The sequence below is a fragment of the Bombina bombina genome, chromosome 6 (assembly GCF_027579735.1).
Source record: "Bombina bombina isolate aBomBom1 chromosome 6, aBomBom1.pri, whole genome shotgun sequence".
In the NCBI taxonomy this organism is placed as follows: Eukaryota; Metazoa; Chordata; class Amphibia; order Anura; family Bombinatoridae; genus Bombina; species Bombina bombina.
Genome location: NC_069504.1, coordinates 346,216,059 through 346,238,358, shown reverse-complemented (window position 1 = coordinate 346,238,358; position 22,300 = coordinate 346,216,059). Strand labels below are relative to the sequence as shown.

Here is a 22,300-nt window from a genome sequence, read left to right as displayed (position 1 = left end):
CCAACATATTCCACAGTGCTGTCCATGGATACAATTCATTTAAATGAAACAATAATATAAAACTTGTAACACTTCAGGTGTTAATTTTTTTTTTTTTAACACTCTTTGCCCATTGATGTCTATAGGGGACAAGCGTGCACGACCATGTGAAATCAGCCCTTGGATTTTGTGCGGTATGAAGCTTAATGCCACCATATCGCACATACAAGAAGGTTTTTTTTTAGTAACTCGTAATGGCAGTGATATGGAGAGTGAAATAACGCAACATTTTTGTCGTTAATTTCGGACACCGTTTTTATCGCAAAACTCATGATCTAGGTGATAAATTGTTAGATGGCATTGTTTTAAGAAATTCTGCAGACTTCTGGGATATAGCACAGTGAGTCATATCCTTGTGTAAGAAAACAAATTGAATACTATTTTCATTTGTGATTAGCTCATGGATAGAGTTATTGTTTGAGAGAATAAAAACAAAAAATCAAAGCATTTATTACAAATGTACCTTTCACTGATTTGAGGTTCCATGATAGCCGTAAGCACAGTCACTGCTATTTCTGTAGTTGAGTTCCAACTGCTATCCAGGGTGCTGAAATTACACCCTGCAGTAGAAAGTGGCAAAGGTCTACTTTTGTCTGGCAAAGAAGAGTAGATTTGTGATCCTATTCCAGCCCATAATGTTGCAGTAAATCCAAAAATGAGCCCCACAATAGCTCCCTAAAAATTGAATTATTTAATTAGATTTTATTGTAATTAAATTCATTTCATGTTGATGTATGTTATCAAATCCTACACAGAAATGTATATTGTGGTGTATACTATTGCATTCTAATTATTTTATGCTGAACTGATATATGGCTAATAAAAACTGTTTATAATTAAGTATTCTCTTAAATGTACACAGAGGAAAAATAGGATTAACCTGAATCAGTTATACATTTTAAATTATCTGGAATTTGCCTAGCCAATAGATCAGTCTTAAATGTTTGTGAATGAAATGTGATCTACTCTTAATAAATCCCCCTTGCTACCTTCTTTGAATTAGCGAGTGACCAATTTAGCAAAAACAGGAAACATTTGCTTAGTGTGTGTATATATATATATTATATTTTAAAAGCCCTCTTTTAACAGTCTTTTTTTTTTACAGATATAAGAATAGATCATTATTAATATGGTAAAATCCAGACTGCTTAATTAACTCTGCACCCACCGACAAATAAACTCATATCCCCAGACCCCACATGGAAATAAATTATAGTAGCAACTGCCCATAACATCTTAATCTAATCTATCCCTCACAACATTAACTCTACAGCCCCAACCTTTACCCAGCACAAATAAACAGTAATTGTAACACCTCTACTTTAATTAATCATAATTTCATGCTTTTTTAACATTTCCCCAATCGCATTTGTCCATCACACATGGACTGTGTGCAATGACATTGCAATTGCGGCCAAAAAATATTTAATCTCTGAATTTAAGCAAAATACCCCTTGTATATTTCTTCTTGACTGTGCAGGTCTACAAGAGGTTTAATGTCCAATTTTTATTCACTTTAAAGCAGTAGTCTGTGGAATAACATAACAGCTCTGTTATGAATTATTTTTATTCTGCTCTTGAAAAAAGACAAACATAACAATGAAATGTGTAAGACTACTTGATCATGAAAGAGAGCTTTTAATTCTTGTGTTTTATTTATTTGAATAAATCTTCTAAGAGTATTTTCCATTTGGTGCCACTTTACTTGTTACTTACTGCACTATTTTGATTATTATTATTATTATACTTTATTTATGAAGCGCCAACATATTCCGCAGCGCTGTCCATGGATACAATTAATTTAAATAAAACAATACAAGACTTGTAAGAGACAGGACAAAATTTACAAACATATACAGGAGGGATTGAGGGCCCTATTCCCGTGGGAATTTACAATCTAGAAGGGTAGGGGGTTGAGAAACTTGAGGACTGCAAGATTTGGAAAGATGTTAATACAGAGTTAGATGAGGGAAATGTTAGGTAAGTGAAGTTAATTTATTATTGAGTTAGGTGGTAGACAGATAATTTTGATCATATTATCCACAGAATACAGCTGGGAAGTGAATGAAAGGTGGCCATTCAATCTCTCGTAGATCTGCACTGCCAAGAAGAAATATTCCTGTTGTTTAGTTTGAGGAGAACCTAAGGAAGGCAGTGGTCTCTACCAGAGGGAAGTAAATACAAAACACAGCACATCTGGGTACACTAGTATACGTTATACTTACTTGAGAAAACCACCCAGTGGCAGGTATTGCCCAAAAGTGTCCCCTTAGAGATACTCAAATCCCAAGAGATCAACATCTTATTATCCTCCATTGCAAGTGACCACCTAAGGACTTCCCTTCTATCACCCAAGATCCTCTACTCTTTGATGCCCCCTGGTGCAGAACCAACTCAAGCACTTTCCTATTACCTAAAAACAGTCCCTTTACGATCCCCCCTAACACAAGGACTTACCAAAAGACCCTCAGAACCCAAAATAACTCAAATGACCCTACCAAAGTGTATTCCTTCCCTTAATCCTTAATCTAGGGATGCTATCTGTATTTCTTGAATTTGTATTATTTAATACTACTGACACACTGTATATATCTATATCACATATATATATATATATTTATATATATATATATATATATAAATATATAAATATATATATATATAAATATATAAATATATATAAATATATAGTATCTCACAAAAGTGAGTACACCCCTCACATTTTTGTAAACATTTTATTATATCTTTTCATGTGACAACACTGAAGAAATTACACTTTGCTGCAATGTAAAGTAGTGAGTGTACAGCCTGTATAACAGTGTAAATCTGCTGTCCCCTCAAAATAACTCAACACACAGCCATTAATGTCTAAATCATTGGAAACAAAAGTGAGTACACCCCTAAGTGGAAATGTCCAAATTGGGCCCAAGTAGCCATTTTCCTTCCCCGGCATCATGTGACTCATTAGTGTTACAAGGTCTCAGGTGTGAATGGGGAGCAGGTGTGTAAAATTTGGTGTTATCGCTCTCACACTCTCTCATACTGGTAACTGGAAGTTCAACATGGCACCTCAGGGCAAAGAACTCTCTGAGGATCTGAAAAAAAGAATTTTTACTCTACATAAAGATGGCCTAGGCTATAAGAAGATTGCCAAGACCCTGAAACTGACCTGCAGCACAGTGGGCAAGACCATACAGTGGTTTCACAGGACAGGTTCCACTCAGAACAGACCTCGCCATGGTCGACCAAAGAAGTTGAGTGCAGATGCTCAGCGTCATATCCAGAGGTTGTCTTTGGGAAAAATACGTATGAGTGCTGCCAGCATTGCTGCAGAGGTTGAAGGGGTGGGGGTCAGCCATGCTCAGACCATACGCCGTACACTGCATCAAATTGATCTGCATGTCTGTCGTCCCAAAAGGAAACCTCTTCAAAATATGATGCACAAGAAAGCCTGGAAACAGTTTGCTGAAGACAAACAGACTAAGGGCATGGATTACTGGAACCATGTCCTGTGGTCCGATGAGACCAAGATAAACTTATTTGGTTCAGATGATGTCACGTGTGTGTGGAGGCAACCAGGTGAGGAGTACAAAGACAAGCATGGTGGTGGGAGTGTTATGGTCTGGGCCTGCATGAGTGCTGCCGGCACTGGGGAGCTACAGTTTATTGACGGAACCATGAATGCCAATATGAACTGTGACATACTGAAGCAGAAATGATCCCCTCCCTTTGGAGACTGGTCACAGGGCAGTATTCCAACATGATAATGACCCCAAACACACCTCCAAGATGACCACTGCCTTGATAAAGAAGCTGAGGGTAAAGGTGATGGACTAGCCAAGCATGTCTCCAGACCTAAACCCTATTGAGCATCTGTGGGGCATCATCAAATGGAAGGTGGTGGAGCGCAAGGTCTCTAACATCCACCAGCTCCGGGATGTCGTCATGGAGGAGTGGAAAAGGACCCCAGTGGCAACCTGTGAAGCTCTGGTGAACTCCATGCCCAAGAGGGTTAAGGTAGTGTTGGAAAATAATGGTGACCACACAAAATATTGACACTTTGGGCCCAATTTGGACATTTCCACTTAGGGATGTACTCATTTTTGTTGCCAACGGTTTAGACATTAATGGCTGTGTGTTGAGTTATTTTGAGGGGACAGCAAGTTTACACTGTTATACAGGATGTACACTCACTACTTTACATTGTAGCAAAGTGTCATTTCTTCAGTGTTGTCACATGAAAAGATATAATAAAATATTTACAAAAATGTGAGGGGTGTACTCACTTTTGTGAGATACTATATATATATATATATATATATATATATATCATATGTACCATATATGTGTCTGTGTGTATATATATATATATATATATATATATATATATATATAATATACTGCATATATAATACCATATACTTAGCTCATACAGGCATGGCCATTTAAAGGTAACTCCTATACATTGATTTAACATCAGTACGGGTGCTATTGTTAGTGCAGGTTGTGATAACCAATATCATGCCCAAGCTAACTTGTGCGCGTATTACAAGTTGAAATTAAACACGTTCACTCAAACTAAATTTGCGTGTGTCATGTTAGTGTGAGTGGAGACCTAGAGTAAGGAGTAAGAGTTAAAAAAAAATGTGCATCAAACACAACATAAATACATTAAAATAAAGTGTTATGCTCATATATACACTATCTGATAAAAAATGATTACTATAAATATAAATAAAAAAAATTGGGCTAGATTCCGAGTAGCGCACTAAGTGTAGCACATAAGCGATAAGAGGTATTTTGCGTCTCTTTGCATGCGTCAGAAATAGCACGCTTATTAAGAATTTAAAGTAAACGTGCTTCGGGTTAGCACGACTTCAGAGCTCTGTCTATTTGTTATGCACAAAAACATCAAAAATACATTTAAATTTATAAAGAAAAGGCATGCAAAGAGCTTTAACATATATATGCATACATACACATATCTAAATATGTATATATATATATATATATATATACATATATAAATATACATATATATGTGTATAAATATGTATTTAAATATTTAGGTGTTTTACTGTATATTTACTGTACATATTTAACATTTCAATGTGCTTCACTTACATGATAATTTTCTTTTTATTGTAAATAAAGATAACTATATATATCTGTATATACTTATACCTGTATGTCTATTCCTATGATTTATACTTATAGATATGTATTTTACATGGACAGTATCATATATATATATATATATATATATATATATATATATATATATATATATATATATATATATATATATAAATATATATTTAATAATAAAGAGTACATTATTTTTAATGTGAAAAATATAGGAATGTAAAATATTCGGTTCGCATATTATATATATATATATATATATATATATATATATATATATATATATATATATATATAATATGTATATATATATATATTTTTTTTTTTTAAATTAATCATATACATATAGAATTATATATTTACAATTAAAATAACTTTTTCTTCAATGTTAAAGGGGCACTAAACCCAAAATCTTTCTTTCATGATTCAGATAGAGAATACAAATTTAAACAACATTACAATTTACTTCTATTATTTATTTTGCTTCATTTTTAGATATCCTTAGTTGAAGAAAAAGCAATGCACATGGGTGAGCCAATCACACAAGGCTTCTATATGCAGAAACCAATCAGCAGCTACTGAGCATATCTAGATATGCTTTTCAGCAAAGAATATCAAGATAATAAAACAAATTAGATAATAGAAGTAAATTAGAAAGATGTTTAAAATTGATTTCTCTTTCTAAATCATGAAAGAAAAAATGTGGGTTTCATGTCCCTTTAAGTATATTGGAATGTAAAATATGCATAAGTAGCTTCAGGATTAGTGCTGTAGGTCTAACCCGGTGTCGGGTTAGTGCACAAGAAAAAGTGTTTTGTTTTTTTCATAGTGTGCTTCTTTAAAGTCTATAGGGAGAAGTTAACCTAGTGGTGATAGTCCTGAAGTTAGCGCCCGTAAGGTTTAGCTTGTGCGCAAACAATTTACTTTCAACTTGTAAAATGTGTGCTAACAGCGGTGTTGGCATGGGAACAACAGCGCTAATTAGCACGCCACTTGTAATCTGCCCCTATATGTGTCGTTTTCAATATTATCTACAATGAACATTAATAATATTCAACATATCTAACTACAAATGTATTAATATAATATTCTAAAGTTATTTACCAGTGAATTACCGCAAGGAAAAAACATTCCTAGGGAAAAAAGTCCAAGCAAAGGTCCTCCAACCATGGCAAATATAGATAATGCTGCCTTTGAAGAAAAACAAATATATTAATCATTATATTGTAAAATTTGTGTCAGTTATAAATAACAAAAAAAAAAAAAAATTATATATATATATCTGTGTGATAATTTGTTGTATGATTTTAGTATTCCCTTTGTATACAATGTGTATTGCATTATAGGTTTTGCGCATCCCAACATTTTTATTTTTTAAATTGACTCTGACTTCCACAGAAATGACTCCAGTCTCTCTAGGGCAGTGGGAGAACTACAATTTTATGATGAAAAGTTACAGTAAGGGCAGCAAAACAAATAGAGAAAATGCATTCCAAAGTTGTTTCACTATGCACCATTAACCCCTTAAAGACCAGCATAGTACCCTGTACGGGCGGGACCGCTATACTACAGAAAATGATTTCCACAGCAAGAGGGAGGAAGGGAGGGAGGGATCCACTACCTACAAAAAATGTGTTGGTAGAGGGGGCCCTACAGAACGATAGCTTAGAGGGGTGATGCGGGGCGGGTGAGGGGACCTGCAACACTACAGAAAATAAAGGTAAAAAATTATATGAACTGAGTACTGGCAGACAGAGGGTGGATACTAGTTAGAGGGGGAGGGTGGGAGAGCTGTTTGAGGGGTTTAGGGAGGTGGGAGGGTAAACGGAAAATCCTACACTGCAGAATAAAAAAAGAAGAAAAAATGCCATAAAGCTTTACATTGGCACACTGTCTGCTAGTATCTAAGGTGGTGGTGACCAGTGGGGGTGAGGGAGGGAAGAGAGCTGTTTAGGAGAGATCAGATAGGGATCAGGAGGTGGCAGGTATCAGGTGGGAGGGTAATCTCTACACTATAGCTAAACTTAACCTTACAAGCTACCTGATTACCCCTTCACTATCGGGAATTTCAGAAGTTTGGTGTGCAGCTGCAATTAGTGGCCTTCTAATTACCAAAAAAAGCAATTGCAAAGCTATGTCTGTCTGCTATTTCTTAACAAAGGGGATCCCAGAGAAGCTTTAACAATAACTTGTGTTATGACTGCATACGTGATATGTAAATAATTTTTGTGAGAACCCTAAAGTTTGTGAAAAAGTTAACATTTTTTTTTATTTGATTGAATTTGGAATTTAAATAGAGGCATGAAATATAACTAAATGGACCTAGATCAATATCTTTGGTTGTCGACTAAAAAAAAATATCATTTTGATAGGAAAATAAAAACAAAGGGTTTTTTTCTGTTTACAAGGTCACACAGTCTACACCCTTTTGTTTCTACCTTGTAGATAAATGTTGCTTTTCCTGCACCTATAGAAGAGGAGCTGCCCTTCTGACTTTGATTATTCTTCTGGATCAGATACAGAGATTTTTCTTTTATTCAAGCATTATGTGTAGTATAGCGGTCCTGTTTACTTTGTACACTAAGGGGCCGATTTATCAAGGACCAGATGGCCCCTGATGCTCATGTTACCGTGCAAGCCTTCAGGCTCTCCGGAAACAGCAGTTATGAAGCAGCGGTCTTAAGACTGCTGCTCCTTAACTGGTCAGCTGCCTCTGAGGCAATCCGTCTGATCCTATACGATTGGGTTCATTGACACCCCCTGCTAGCGGCCGATGCTGCAGGGGGCGGCATTGCGCAAGCAGTTCACTAGAACTGCTTGCGCAATGTTAAATGCTGACAGTGCATGCTGTCGGCATTTAGCAATGTCTGGCGGACATGATACGCTACAGCGTATCATGTCTGCCAGACTTTGATAAATCAGCCCCTATGTGACTGTTTTTTTTTCTGTTTAAATGGAGTGATAGAAAGAATGCTAAAAATGCTCAGGCATTTTTGGTAAGTTTTTGTTTGAAATTCCCAGTCCTTAAGGGGATAAAACTTTTTTTTTGGGGGGGGGGATTTTAATGTCCCTTTAATTCTGTTTTGTACAGAATTTTACATAATTTTAGAATAATGCTTTCTACAAAGATTCAGTACAGAGAATGTTACAAGTTTTAACATAAAAAAATATCAACCTGAATCACGCTTCCCATAAAGGATGCCACAGCAGCCATTGCTATGCAAACAATTCCATAAAGTGCGCCTAGAAAAATAAAACAAAGTTATAAAACTTCATAACTAACAATCACAAATTTATGAAACAGGAGTGATGTTATTGCAAAATAACTACTCTAGAGCCCCGTGTTAGGGAACTTATATTATAATCTGTATATTTTACTATACATACAGTTTGTAGCTTTCTCTTGTTCACACATTGAGATTAACCATTTGCTTTATATAAACAACGATATTCTACATGTGTTTGTACCAATCCAACATTAAAATATACTTCTGTTGAAGCTGTATGCCTACACAAAGTATTGTTTAAAGGGACTTAAAACATATATATATAGTAATCGCAAAAAGGTGCACTCTGCCACTCACATATAACAATTACCAGGGTACACCAAGATGTAGACATCGACAGCAAACACACCCAGCCCACTGGAAACAGCGAAAAGAAGGAAGGCTGACAAAAACAAAGCTTTATTTCTTCACAGCAATTGCTTTGCAGAGCAATCACAACAGAGGAACACTGTTGTAAGACAGGCAGCTGGCATGGTCAAACGCGTTTAGTTTATAACATAATAACTTTCTCAATGACCATATGCATACCCACAATGCACTGCTGACTTATACACACTTGAAAACTCCTCCCATTAGTTAACTAACAAATCACTATACTGGCTGAAGTGTTGCAGGTGAGTATAGGTAATTACACTTAAATGGATATATAATCCTGCATATTAAACACACTATGCCATTTAGTTTTTAGTACATATAATACCTATCTATATAAAGGAAAGCAGAGTATTGTAAAATATGTAAGAGTATGGTAAAATATGTAATATAGTGCGAGCAGCTCTACCTATTTTGAGGACAGATTAAAGTTTACAAGACATATTGGACGGAGGTGTCTGCTTTATTTCCAGAAAAGCTAGAACATTAGGGAATATTCTTTCCCTTTCTATGCTGCCTATTTATAGGAAAGAAAATTGGTTATCAATCAAACCAGGGATTTTCAAGTGTGGGAGTAGGAGGTGCAAATCTTGTGCTTATGCTTTCTTTGGCACTGAATTTGTGTCAACTGTAAATAAGAAAAGATTTAAAATACAGGAACATAATACCTGCAGTTCTTGTTATGTAGTATACCTTTTGACCTGTAGGGGGTGCCATATACAATATGTAGGACAAACTACAAGGGCCCTCAAAGATCAATTTTTGGAACATTTTGCATTCAATTGAGGACCCGGAGTCTAGTACACCCATATCCCTACACTTCAAAAGGGAGAAATTCTCTATTGACAGTTCAGGGCATCCAGCTGATTCCCAGACATCCCAGGGGGGGGGGGGGGGGCCAGAGGGGTGATTCTCAGTAAAAGAGAAGTCTTTTGGATCTTTCAGCTGAATGCACGAATGCCAATGGGATTAAATTCAGAGTGGGATGTGAAACTTTATGTAGATAATGTATGAATATTTAGCATTGCCACATTATTTCATCAGATTATGGTTGTTTGCATATTTGCACCCTTAAAAAGGATAACTATATTTATTTAGGTCAGTTGGTAGCTTGTTACAGACAATGTTATCATCTTTTTAGGTATTATTGAGATATCCTTGCAATGTATAGCTTTGATAATGGTAACCTTTGTGTCTGTGAAGCTCTGCTTTCCTTTATACAGATACGTATTATGTGTACTAAAAACTAAATGAAATAGTGTGTTTAATATGCAGGGTTATATATCCCTTTAAGTGTAATTACCTATACTCACCTGCAGCACTTCAGCGAGTATAGTGATTTGTGAGTTAACTAATGGGTGGAGTTTTTAGGTGTGTATAATTCAGCAGTGCATGGTGGGTATGGATATGGTTATTGAGAAAGTTATCCTGTAATATAAAAGGCCAAGTGTGTTTGTCCGAAGCTGTCATGCGCAGTAGAGACAGCCCGAGGACAAACACACCTGACCTTACCTGACATGCTGTTCTGTTTGCGGCGAAAGTGGTCGTAACCGGGCGGGAATGTGGGCGTGGCTGGATGGGAGCGTGGGCGGGAACGGGCATGGTCAGCGTGAGAGAGAGGGGAGAGAAATAGAAACAGAGGGGGAAAGACAAAAAGAGATAGGAAAGAACTAAAGAGAGGGGGAAGAGCAGAAGAGAGGGGAAAGTGCAGAAGAGAGGGGGAGAGAGAGTAAAATAGAGGGGAAAGAGCAAAATAGAGGGAAGAGAGAGCAAAAGAGAGGGGGGAGAGAGCAATAGAGATGGGGAGAGAGAGCAAAAGAGAGGGGGGAGAGAGAGAGCAATAGAGAGGGGGAGAGAGAGAGCAAAAGAGAGGGATGGAGAGAGAGCAAAAGAGAGGGGAGAGAGAGACAGAGCAAAAGAGAGGGGGAGAGAGCAAAAGAGAGGGGGGAGAGAGAGAGCAAAAGAGAGGGATGGAGAGAAAGAGCAAAAGAGAGGGATGGAGAGAGAGCAAAAAAAGGAGAGAGAGACAGAGCAAAAGAGAGGTGGGAGAGAGAGAGAGAGCGCAAAAGAGAGGGGGGAGAGAGATCGCAAAAGAGAGGGGGGAGAGAGAGCAAAAGAGAGGGGGAGAGAAAGCAAAAGAGAGGGGGAGAGAGGGAGCAAAAGAATGGGGGGAGAGAGAGAGCAAAAGAGAGGTGGAGCGAGAGAGAGCGAGAGAGCGCAAAAAAGAGAGGGAGAGAGAGCACAAAAGAGAGGGGGAGAGAGAGCAAAAGAGAGGGGGGAGAGAAAGAGCAAAAGAGAAGGGGGAGAGAGAGAGCAAAAGAGAGGGGGGAGAGAGAAAGCAAAAGAGAGGTGGAGCGAGAGAGAGAGTGCAAAAGAGAGGGGGAGAGAGCGCAAAAGAGAGGGGGAGAGAGCACAAAAGAGAGGGGGAGAGAGCACAAAAGAGAGGGCAAGAGAGCAAGGGGTTGGACTGCTGTACTGCAAAAAATGGCTGTGTGAACGGGTTTTAGGACTAGTTGTGTTCTAAACGCATTTGACCATGTCAGCTGCCTGTCTTTCAACAGTGTGCCTCTGTTGTGATTGCTCTGCAATGGAACTGCTTTAAAGAAATAAAACTTTGTTTTTATCAGCCTTCCTTCGTTTCGCTCTTTCCTGTGGGCTGGGTGCGTTTGCTGTTGGATGTTTATGTTCTGTTATGAGGTGGTGGTGGATCGCTTCTTTACTGCAACAGTCCAGTACTAACAGCATTACATGCATCATTTTGACGTCAGAGAGGGTGTGTATCTTGCGTGAAGACCACTGTGGTAAGCCGTTACAGCCACACTGAATGTGAATGTTGGAGCGCTTCCCTGGAGTTTGTTTGTATTGTGTACACCGAGATGTAGGATGCATACAATGTAAAACAGGCACTGTCTGGATTTTACATGAAAAATAACTTCTTTTAAAAAGTGATAAAAAACATAAGGTTTGTTGCCACCTGAATGTCCTATGTTTTGCATTTGATCAAAGTGCCAAAATGTGATGCTTTTTATCGTTGTTTAATTAAAGTATTTTTTTTTTAAACCCCCCAGAGATTTTCATTAATTATTTATTATACCTCATGTTCCTGCAATTTATCTCTGAAAGATATGGGTTATCCAATTCTCATGAATTTTTTTGTACCAATTAACCACCACATCCTCCCCTGTAATAACCCCTGCCACTGAAACTCCTAACCACTAAACCACCCCCTCTGTAAAAAACCCCTGCCACTATAACTCCTAACCACTAAACCACCACCTCACCTCTGTAATAACCACTGTCACTGAAACTCGTAACCACTAAACCACCCCCTCTGTAAAACCTCCTGCCACTAAAACTCCTAACCACTTAACCAACCCCCCCTAAAACCCCCCGCAACTGAAAATCCTAACCACTAAACCACCACCACCCCTCTGTAATAACCCCTGCCACTGAAACTCCTTACCACTAAAGCACCACATCCCCCTCTGTAATAACCCCTGCCACTGAAACTCCTTACCACTGAAGCACCACATACCCCTCTGTAATAACCCCTGCCACTGAAACTCCTAACCACTAAACCACCCCCTCTGTAAAAAACCCTGCTACTAAAACTCCTAACCACTTAACCAACCCCCCTCTGTAAAAACCCCCACAACTGAAAATCCTAACCACTAAACAACCACCACCCCTCTGTAATCACCCCTGCCACTGAAACTCCTTACCACTAAAGTACCACATTCCCCTCTGTAATAACCCCTGCCACTGAAACTCCTAACCACTAAACCACCCCCCTCTGTAAAACCCATGCCACTGAAACTCCTAACCACTAAATAATCACCACCCCTCTGTAATAACCCCAGCTACTGAAACTCCTAACCACTAAAGCACCACATTCCATTCTGTAATAACCCCTGCAGTAAAACTCCTAAACACTAAAGCAACACCCCCTCTGTAATAACCCCTGCCACTGAAACTCCTAACCACTACCACCCCTTCTGTAATAAACCCTGACACTAAAACTCCTTACCACTAAAGCACCACACCCCCTCTGTAATAGCCCCAGCCACTTAAACCCCTAACCACTAAAGCACCACATTCCATTCTGTAATAATCCCAGCCACTGAAACTCCGAACCACTAAAACAACAACCCCTCTGTAATAACCCCTGCCACTGAAAGGCCTAACCACAACCCCCCCCTCTGTAATAACTCCAGCCATTGATACTCCTAACCACTAAACCACCACCACCCCCTCTGTAATAACCCCAGCCACTGAAACTCCTAACCACTAAACCACCACCCCCTCTGTAATAACCCCATGCAACTAAAACTCCTAACCACTAAACCACCCCCTCTCTGTAATAACCCCAGCTACTGAAACTCCTAACCACTAAACCACATCCCCCCTGTAATAACCCCAGCCACTGAAACTCCTAACCACTAAACCACCCCCTCTGTAATAACCCCTGCCACTAAAACTCCTACCACTAAACCACCACCACCCCCTCTGTAATAACCCCAGCCACTGAAACTCCTAACCACTAAACCACCACCACCCCATCTGTAATAACCCCAGCCACTGAAACTCCTAACCACTAAACCACCCCCTCTGTAATAACACCTGTCACTGAAACTCCTAACCACTAAACCACCACCACCTCTATGTTATAACCCCGGCCACTAAACTCCTAACCACTAAAGCACCCCCATCTGTAATAACCCCTGCCACTGCAACTCCTTACCACTAAAGCACCACACACCCCTCTGTAATAACCCTTACCACTGAGACCACTAAATCACCACATCCCATTCTGTAATAACCCCTGCCACTGAAATGCCTAACCACTACCCCCCTCTGTAATAACCCCAGCCACTGAAATTCCTAACCACTAAACCACCAACACCACCCCTTCTGTAATAACTCCAGCTACTGGAACTCCTATCCACTAACCCCCCCTCTGTAATAACCCTACCCACTGAAACTCCTAACCACTAAACCACCCACCCCTCTCTGTAATAACCCCTGCCACTGAAACTCCTAAACACTAAACCACCACCACCGCCTCTGTAATAACACCAGCCACTGAAACTCCTAACCACTAAACCACCACACCTCTCTAAATAACCACATTCCATTCTGTAATAACCCCAGCCACTAAAACTCCTAAACACTAAAGCAACACCCCCCTCTGTAATAACCCCTGCCACTAAAACTCCTAACCACTAAACCCCCCCCCTATGTAGTAACCCCAGCCACTGAAACTCCTAACCAATAAACCACCACCACCCCATCTGTAATAACCCCAGCCACTGAAACTACTAACCACTAAACCACCCCCTCTGTAATAACCCCTGCCATTAAAAATCCTAACCACTAAACCACCCCCCCCTCTGTAATAACCCCAGCCACTGAAACTCCTAAGAACTAAACCACCACCACCTCTCTGTAATAACCCCTGCCACTGCAACTCCTTACCACTAAAGCACCACACACCCCTCTGTAATAACCCTTGCCACTGAGACCACTAAATCACCACATCCCATTTTGTAATAACCCCAGCCACTGAAACTCCCACCCTCTAAAGCAACACCACCCCCTCTGTAATAACCCCTGCCACTGAAATGCCTAACCACTACCCCCCCCTCTGTAATAACCCCAGCCACTGAAATTCCTAACCACTAAACCACCAACATCACCCCCTCTGTAATAACTCCAGCTACTGAAACTCCTAACCACTAACCCCCCCTCTGTAATAACCCTACCAACTGAAACTCCTAACCAATAAACCACCCACCCCTCTCTGTAATAACCCCTGCCACTGAAACTCCTAAACACTAAACCACCCCCCCTCTGTAATAATCCCAGACACTGAAACTCCTAACAACTAAACCACCACCACCTCTCTGTAATAAACCCTGCCACTGAAACTCCTAACCACTAAACCCCCTCCTCTGTAATAATCTCTGCCCCTGAAACTCCTAACCACTAACCCCCCCTGTAGTAACCACAGCCACTGAAGCTCCTAATTACTAAACCACCACATCCCCTCTGTAATAACCTGAGTCACTGAAACTCCCTACCACTAAACCACCACCACCTCTTTGTAAAACACCCTGCCACTGTAACTCCTAACCACTAAACCACCCCCCCCCCTCTGTAATAACCCAAGCCAATGAAACTCCTAACCACTAAACCACCACCACCCCATCTGTAATAACCTAAGCCAATTAAACTCCTAACCACTAAACCACCACCACCCCCTCTGTAATCACCCAAGCCAATGAAACTCCTAACCACTAAACCACCACCCCCTCGCTGCAGCTAAACCTCCCTAATCTCTACTGAAAATGGCCTGTAAAAGCAGAAAAAGGACACTATGCTATGTTGGATCAAACTTTTGGCTGTCAGAAACAGACAATTTGTCTCTTTAATGTTGTGCAAACATTAGAACATGATCTGCCAGAAAGTTTACTAAAATTACTGGAATATATGAGAAGTACAGTAGTGTAATCTTGCCGTAATTTGACTGTATTATTCTGGAATTATAAAAACATTCTGACTGTAGACCTACTCATTCCTTTGGAAGTCCAAGACAGCTGGTTCTCTGACATATTTGTGAAAGGCTTTATTAGATCTTCAACTGTTACAGCAGCTAATGCGTTGATACTTGATGACACAGTGCTAAAGAAGGCAAAAGTTTATAGAAATAAATCAAAGTATCAGTTAGACTGTATTATGTTTTTACATTTAATGTAAATAGATGTTTTCTACCCCAAAAGACCCCTAATCTTCTGCTATGTATACACTGTGCAGTCTTGCACATGCTCAGTAGTAGTTGGTACCTCAGAAGGTGTGCATATAAAAAGACTTGCACATTACGAGGCAGCTATGTTTACTCATATAACCCACTGGAGAAATAAACACAACTCCAGTAGGTGGAGCTCGTTAAAACAGGCCTCCCTTCCTAACCATTTGCAGCTATGTTGACTCATATATCCCACTGGGGAAATAAACAGAACTCCAGTAGGTGGAGCTCGTTAGAACAGGCCTCCCTTCCTAACCATTTGCATCTTCAAGATCTTATATGGGTTCCCCCTTATTGTCGTAGGAATTTAAATATTGATAATCCTATAATTTTGGAATGCCTACATTTGTGGGATAAAATCCGACACTACCCGGGAGTGGCCCCTCACCCGTCCCCCATTCATTCCATCACAGGCCTCCTACTCAGACTCTCTGACTCTCATCCTAACACCTGGTCCAATCTAAGCTTAGCTCAAGTCTCCGACTTAATGACCAACCACGCACAAAACTCGTACCCTACCCTCACTCAAATAGCTAAGACTAGTTCCTTCCCACCCTGCATACATTTTGAATACCTGAGATACAAAAGCATACTTAGGTCCTGGGGATTTCTTCCCTAACCACCTTGTTCTTTAACTCTTTGGGAATCTAGCTGGAATAGAGGGGGGGGGGGAGAGATTAAATAAACCCTTATCCAAATTCTATCTTTCTTTCATGTAATTGGCAAGAGTCCATGAGCTAGTGACGTATGGGATATACAATCCTACCAGGAGGGGCAAAGTTTCCCAAACCTCAAATGCCTATAAATACACCACTCACAATATGTTTTTATTACTTAAGACACCTCAGCTATGGTTTGGCACTTTATGCCTTTATATAAAGTTCTAAATATATGTATTGTACTTATATTTGCCATGAGTCAGGTTCATGTATTTCCTTTTGCAGACTGTCAGTTTCATATTTGGGGAAAATTAACATATTAAGAAATATTTTTCTTACCTGGGGTTTAGTCTTTTTTTCAAATTGACTACATTTTTCTTGCAAATTGCGGGCAGGATTAGGCCCCCGGGTGCGCCAAATGCTAGACTTTATTGCGTCATTCTCTAGTGACTCTTGCGTGGAGTTCCACATCTTGGGTATTGATATCCCATATGTCACTAGCTCATGGACTCTTGCCAATTATATGAAAGAAAACATAATTTATGTAAGAACTTCCCTGATAAATTCATTTATTTCATATTGGCAAGAGTCCATGAGGCCCACCCTTTTTATGGTGGTTATGATTTTTTTGTATAAAGCACAATTATTTCCAAATTCCTTTGTTGATGCTTTTTTACTCCTTTCTTTATCACCCCACTACTTGGCTATTCGTTAAACTGAATTGTGGGTGTGGTGAGGGGTGTATTTATAGGCATTTGAGGTTTGGGAAACTTTGCCCCTCCTGGTAGGATTGTATATCCCATAAGTCACTAGCTCATGGACTCTTGCCAATATGAAAGAAATTAATTTATCAGGTAAATTCTTACATAAATTATGTTTTTCATGGAAGGTTCAGAACCTGAAAATAAGGCGTCCTACTTGGTAAAATGGGCAAATATCTTGAATACTCCCTTTCCCCCACGAACATGGTCCAAAGCTTTCTCCCTTACCTCTAAAGTTATAGACTGCACTACGCTTTTTGAAACCTTCTATAAAGTACTCACACATTGGTACTATGTGCCTACAAGACTATTTAAACTGAAATTAATTCCTATCCCAAATTGCTGGAGACACTGCGGGCTGACAGGAGATTCCCTACACATTTGGTGGAGCTGCCCGAAACATAGAACACCCTGGAATATGACCTTTGTCACCTTAGCTAGAATTGGTTTCCAACTCCCTAAAACCCCAGCAACTGCTCTCTTACATTTGGGACTGCATCCCCTACCTAAATTTCAGAGCTATCTTTGTATATACTTATTTACGGCCACAAAATTAGCCATAGCTAGGGCCTGGAAAAGAGAAGCGCCCCTGACCTGGAACTGTGTTCTGGATATTATTGCCTTTATTAATGCTATGGAAAGAGACATATTCCATACTCTTGGCAATATAGATTTATTCGAGTTTATTTGGGAAGACTGGGTAGCTATTTATAATCCTAACTGGCGCTCCACATTTGTAATGTAAACTGATACCTCATATACTAAACTGAAAATTATGTCCCAGGTAATTGGACTTCACTCCACCCTTCCCTCCTTCTCTTTCTCCCTCCCTGTCCAATCCCTTATTTTCCTCTTAGTCTTCTTTACCTAGTCCCTTCTTTTCATTGGTAAGCAAAATTTATTATCACGTTTTGCCTCCTGATTGATGTGTGTTAAATATCAGGAACACTGTTAATGTTTACTTATTCACAAACCACTGTTACATTTTGTCTTCTTTACATTTATTGTATCTCCTATGATGTTTCTAATAAAGCTTTTTGAAAATAAAAAAACTAAAAAAAACTTGCACATTTTGATAATGGAAGTAAATTAGAAAGTGTCTAAAAATCGCATGCTCTATCTGAATATTGAGTTTAATGTCCCTCTAACAACGAGTGTCCCTTTAAGAGGTTTTTACATTACGCTAGCAATAAATAAATACTTTTGAGAGAGATGTGCTAAATTATATCTATGTGGTATGAACTGAAGGAATTAATTGTTGTACTGAAATAACCCCAACTGGGAGGTTCATTTCTGCAGCTGTCTCTTGTTTATATATATTGCAGTATCTATATTTTTAGTATAGGTGGAGGTTTCAACAGACAAAAAAAGAGTTATTTTAAATGGCAAATTAAAGGTAAAGGAGTTATTTGTAAACAATTCAATATACTTCAACTAGTAAAATAGATCTTTGGGAACACATTAAAAGGGATACATTAAAATGTACATTTTTCCTTTCAGTATTAGCTATCAGATATGTTCCAAACATTCACCTTAATGTTCCGCTGTACGCACAAGCTACAAACAGCCCTGGAACCCCTGGATAGTCTCGAAGAATATCTAGCACCAAATACGGCATGAGCTGTCAAAACAGAATGAAACAAGTTATGTGAAGCAACACATTTCAATCTACCTAAGATAAGAATTTTAAAGTACAGACAAATGTAAACAAAATCCAAACTACCAGTATCAGTTACAGAAGTATGATATTGAATGCCATAAATTTAAAGGTATCTGTGCTTTATCTCCTATGAGGCTGGACATTTTGTAAAGAAAACAAACACATGATTAATTTTCCGAAAAAATGATATATCGGGAGACAGTATCACTGTATCCCAGATTATATCAATAAGTGGCACCTCACCTAGATATGAAGTAACACAAAATAAAGAGATACAAACTAAATAGTTAGCTAAACAGTTAGCTAAACAATCACAAATGCAGGGGGATTAATAAACGCCCCCCCTCCATCACAATTTACCCAATTGGTTTTAATCTCGTGATGCCAGGAAGGGTTGATCTCTTACAGTACCACCTGATTGGCAAGGTCACTATTTAAGGTGTGTAACTGCAGCTCTGCCTGATTGGTTATGATGTCATCTAGGGGGGTGTTATTGTATTCTTTGTTCGGATAGGTTGAGTATTTTTTTAAATGTAGCAGCTGTGTTTTAGTTTGTATAGCCTGAGGAAACCGTGCTGTGACACAGAGAAAAGCATTTCTGTTGGTTTTATTGATTTTAATAAACCGTTTTACCTTTAATGCTGCTACATCATTATTTGCTCACACAAGCCCAGATTGCCTCCTTGCTGACTTATTTTCTGCCGCTTTGGTGCTAGTACACTTTGGATCCCTGGACTATTACACTGTTGGATGAGGATCGTTTCTGCTGCTGTGCTGGTTGTGAGTCTGCCGGACGACTCTTTGGATCCGGCTTGCCTATTGAGCACATCTTGTGCTCTCTCACATGTGAGTAGGATTGTGTAACCCATTCTTTCCTGCTGGGTATCATACTGGTCTGTACCATGAGGCGCATTCTATTTTTTGTATTATACATGATGAGCTTTAATTGTGACATTCAGGGCAACATCATCAATTTTGTGTACCTTAGGCATTTTCACTTATCTAACCCCCATGTGCAGAAGGAACATGTATTGTGCCTCCGATTAGCACATGAATTGTGTTGCTGGACACCACTAGTCGTTTCCCTTCCTGCACACACTGCAGCATGTGTAACTCATAACTGTCCAGGTTAACATTGCTGTGGTTGCCATCCTATCTGGGTCTTACTCTGGCTTGCACAGTGCAGTAGGCTGGGGGCAGCAACTTCCAGGCATGCTGCAAACAAACCTGTTCCTCTGTGTGCAATGCTATCTGCAGATATTGGTTAGACTGGTGATCACCCATGGGTAATGTCACCTCTCTAACCTATCAGAAAAGTGTGTCACAGAAGAAAAGAAGTCCGCATTATTTAGCAGCAGCAGCACCACAAGGAACTGAGGCCTGCATGAGCGCTGCATAAGAAGATCTGTGCAAAACAAATCCCCAGTGGACACAAGTGCGCAGCTGACACAAGTGGTACTCAACTCTTTATCCAGTGAGTGTGGATCCCTTCCCAGGACTAGTGCCACCTATCTGACCTTCTTATCACACTCTTTGACTGCAGCTTTGCAAGTACACCTTGCTTCTCTCTTTGACTAGGAATTCAGTTGACCCCATGATGTATTGTGATTGTATCCAAAGTTGCAGTTGTTTTAAATTATGCACAAGGTATTCGGTCCCTCCAGTTCAGTTTCTAGAAGTCTATAAGGACTCCCTGGAGGAGTTTATCGACGTAGGGGAATATGACCCCTATTGCGGCAATGGAGCCGTCCGGGTGCGGGGGCGGAGCCTAGTGCCGGCTATTAGAGGCTGGGAGCGGAAGCAGTCCGTCCTCTTTAGCCTCTTCAAACGCAAGGGATAAGTTCTTGGAGAAACTTGCGAGTGAAGAGGCCGTAGAGGTATGGACTTACTGCTTGAAGAAGTGATCAGGATGGCGGCGGCACACGGGACAGCATGGCTCCGGGATTACTTAGCTGCTGCTAATCTCCCGGGAGCCACGTCAGAAGGGAGCACTCACGGCAGGTCACGGAGGCGGTCCAGGCCTCCGGATCGTTTGTCCCCAGATGTTGGGAGCGGTGGTGTCGGACCCCCCCGGCGGGGGGGTGAGTCCAGGAGCTTGCCGGGTGAGCGGAGGAGCAGCGGAGGGACGCCAGAGCTGAGGCCTTCTAAGGAGCTGACGGAGGATGCGGCTAGCCGGACCGGGCCCACGGCAGGTAAGCAAAGCAGAGGGAGCGGGCTGGGCCTTGATCAAGCGGGAGAACTGTTACAATTGGGACAGGAGGAAGGAACACTGAGGGAAGTGGACACGGCAGGGGAGGGGATCCCTTTGGCCTCTCAGGAGTGGCGGGAACTGGATGCGGCAAGGGATGGGAATCCTGTTGCCCCACAGAAAAGGCGGGAGCTGCTGGAAGGGACAAGTGGAGGCATAGGTTTGGGTGTGCAGGGGGACAGAGTGGGGGCTGCAAAGAAGTTGTCAGCTAAAGGCATAGAGGTAGCTGAGCAGGGAGTAGGGGGTCAAAGGGGGAGCCTGTTACCTAGGAGAGGGTCTAAGAGCGGGAGGAAGACAGTTAAGGGGAATAGATCAGGGAAGGTTCAGGTTGTTGTTGGCAGTGGGTCTGGGAGGGGTTGTGACAGGCAGTTCAGCATGGATGGGAGTAGCCATAGGGGTAAAGGGAATTCAATGAGGGGAAAAGGGAAAAGCAGGATAAGGGGGGGGAGGATAGCAGGTAGAGGTAGGGGGGGCAGGAGACAGGGGGGATTAATGTATTATCTTTATCTCCTGCAGGTTTAGGGCAGAAAGAAAGGGCCCAGGTGGGCGGTGGGACTGATATGTCAGTGGATCCGTCAGGGCAGGACCTGGAGGGAGATGCGCTGTGCTTTGATTACACGTACAGCGACTTGGAGATGGAGGATCCTGGGGAGGGTACTTCTGCTGGACAAGTGGGCCAACGGCAGGTAGGGGACCTGGCCACTTTACAACAGTTAATTAGGGCTTTATCGCCAGGGTTGATTGGGCAGAGAGGGGAGGGGGAAGCAGGGGTTAGGTCTAGAAGGGAGAGTGTTAGGAGTAATAGGGAGGGATTGCATGATAGGCCTTTCACTGTCTCCTCTCCACAGATACGGCCTCAGGGTAAGGACACCCGTGTGCGCCACAGCCCTCGAAGGTCAGGTGATGAACGGCGTCGTGGTCAATCCCGGTCGCCTAGAGAGAGGGTGAGGCATCGTCATGAGAGGCGTTCTCCCACATGGGGGAGGTTGGAAAGAGCAGCAGAAAGGAGCGGAAGGAGGCGGAGGTCAAGGTCTCCTTTGCCAAGACGGAGGGCTTACAGGCCTCGTGAATGGGAAACTAGGCCACAACTGGAGGCATTAGGAGAGGAACAGGTGCGAGAATCCGGAGCAGTGATACCAGCTACGGCGCCCAGGACGACAGGTGAGGGTGCTAGGAGATTAGTAAGTGTGGATGGTGGTGAGCATGTTGAAAAAAGTGCGCAGCAGACGCTGGTAAGCGGCTTAAAGGAGTTATTGGAAAAATTTGAGAAGCAATCGGGGGGTCAGCAGGAGAATGTGGCGTCGGCCTGGAGTGGGGGGTTGGG

The 22,300-nt window shown here is 41.0% G+C and overlaps 1 protein-coding gene across 1 annotated transcript in view; it reads right to left on the bottom strand.

Annotated features, from left to right (window-relative positions):
• Positions 1–22,300, bottom strand: part of LOC128665066 (sodium-coupled monocarboxylate transporter 1-like) — a 181,593-nt gene that overhangs the window by 49,947 nt on the left and 109,346 nt on the right. Inside the window, exons 8-12 of the mRNA XM_053719815.1 lie at positions 18,601–18,689; positions 15,415–15,524; positions 8,360–8,427; positions 6,289–6,375; positions 547–714 (exon numbers count right to left, since the gene is read on the bottom strand). Of these exons, the coding sequence (XP_053575790.1) occupies positions 547–714; positions 6,289–6,375; positions 8,360–8,427; positions 15,415–15,524; positions 18,601–18,689 (522 nt within the window). The remainder of the gene's footprint in view (positions 1–546; positions 715–6,288; positions 6,376–8,359; positions 8,428–15,414; positions 15,525–18,600; positions 18,690–22,300) is intronic.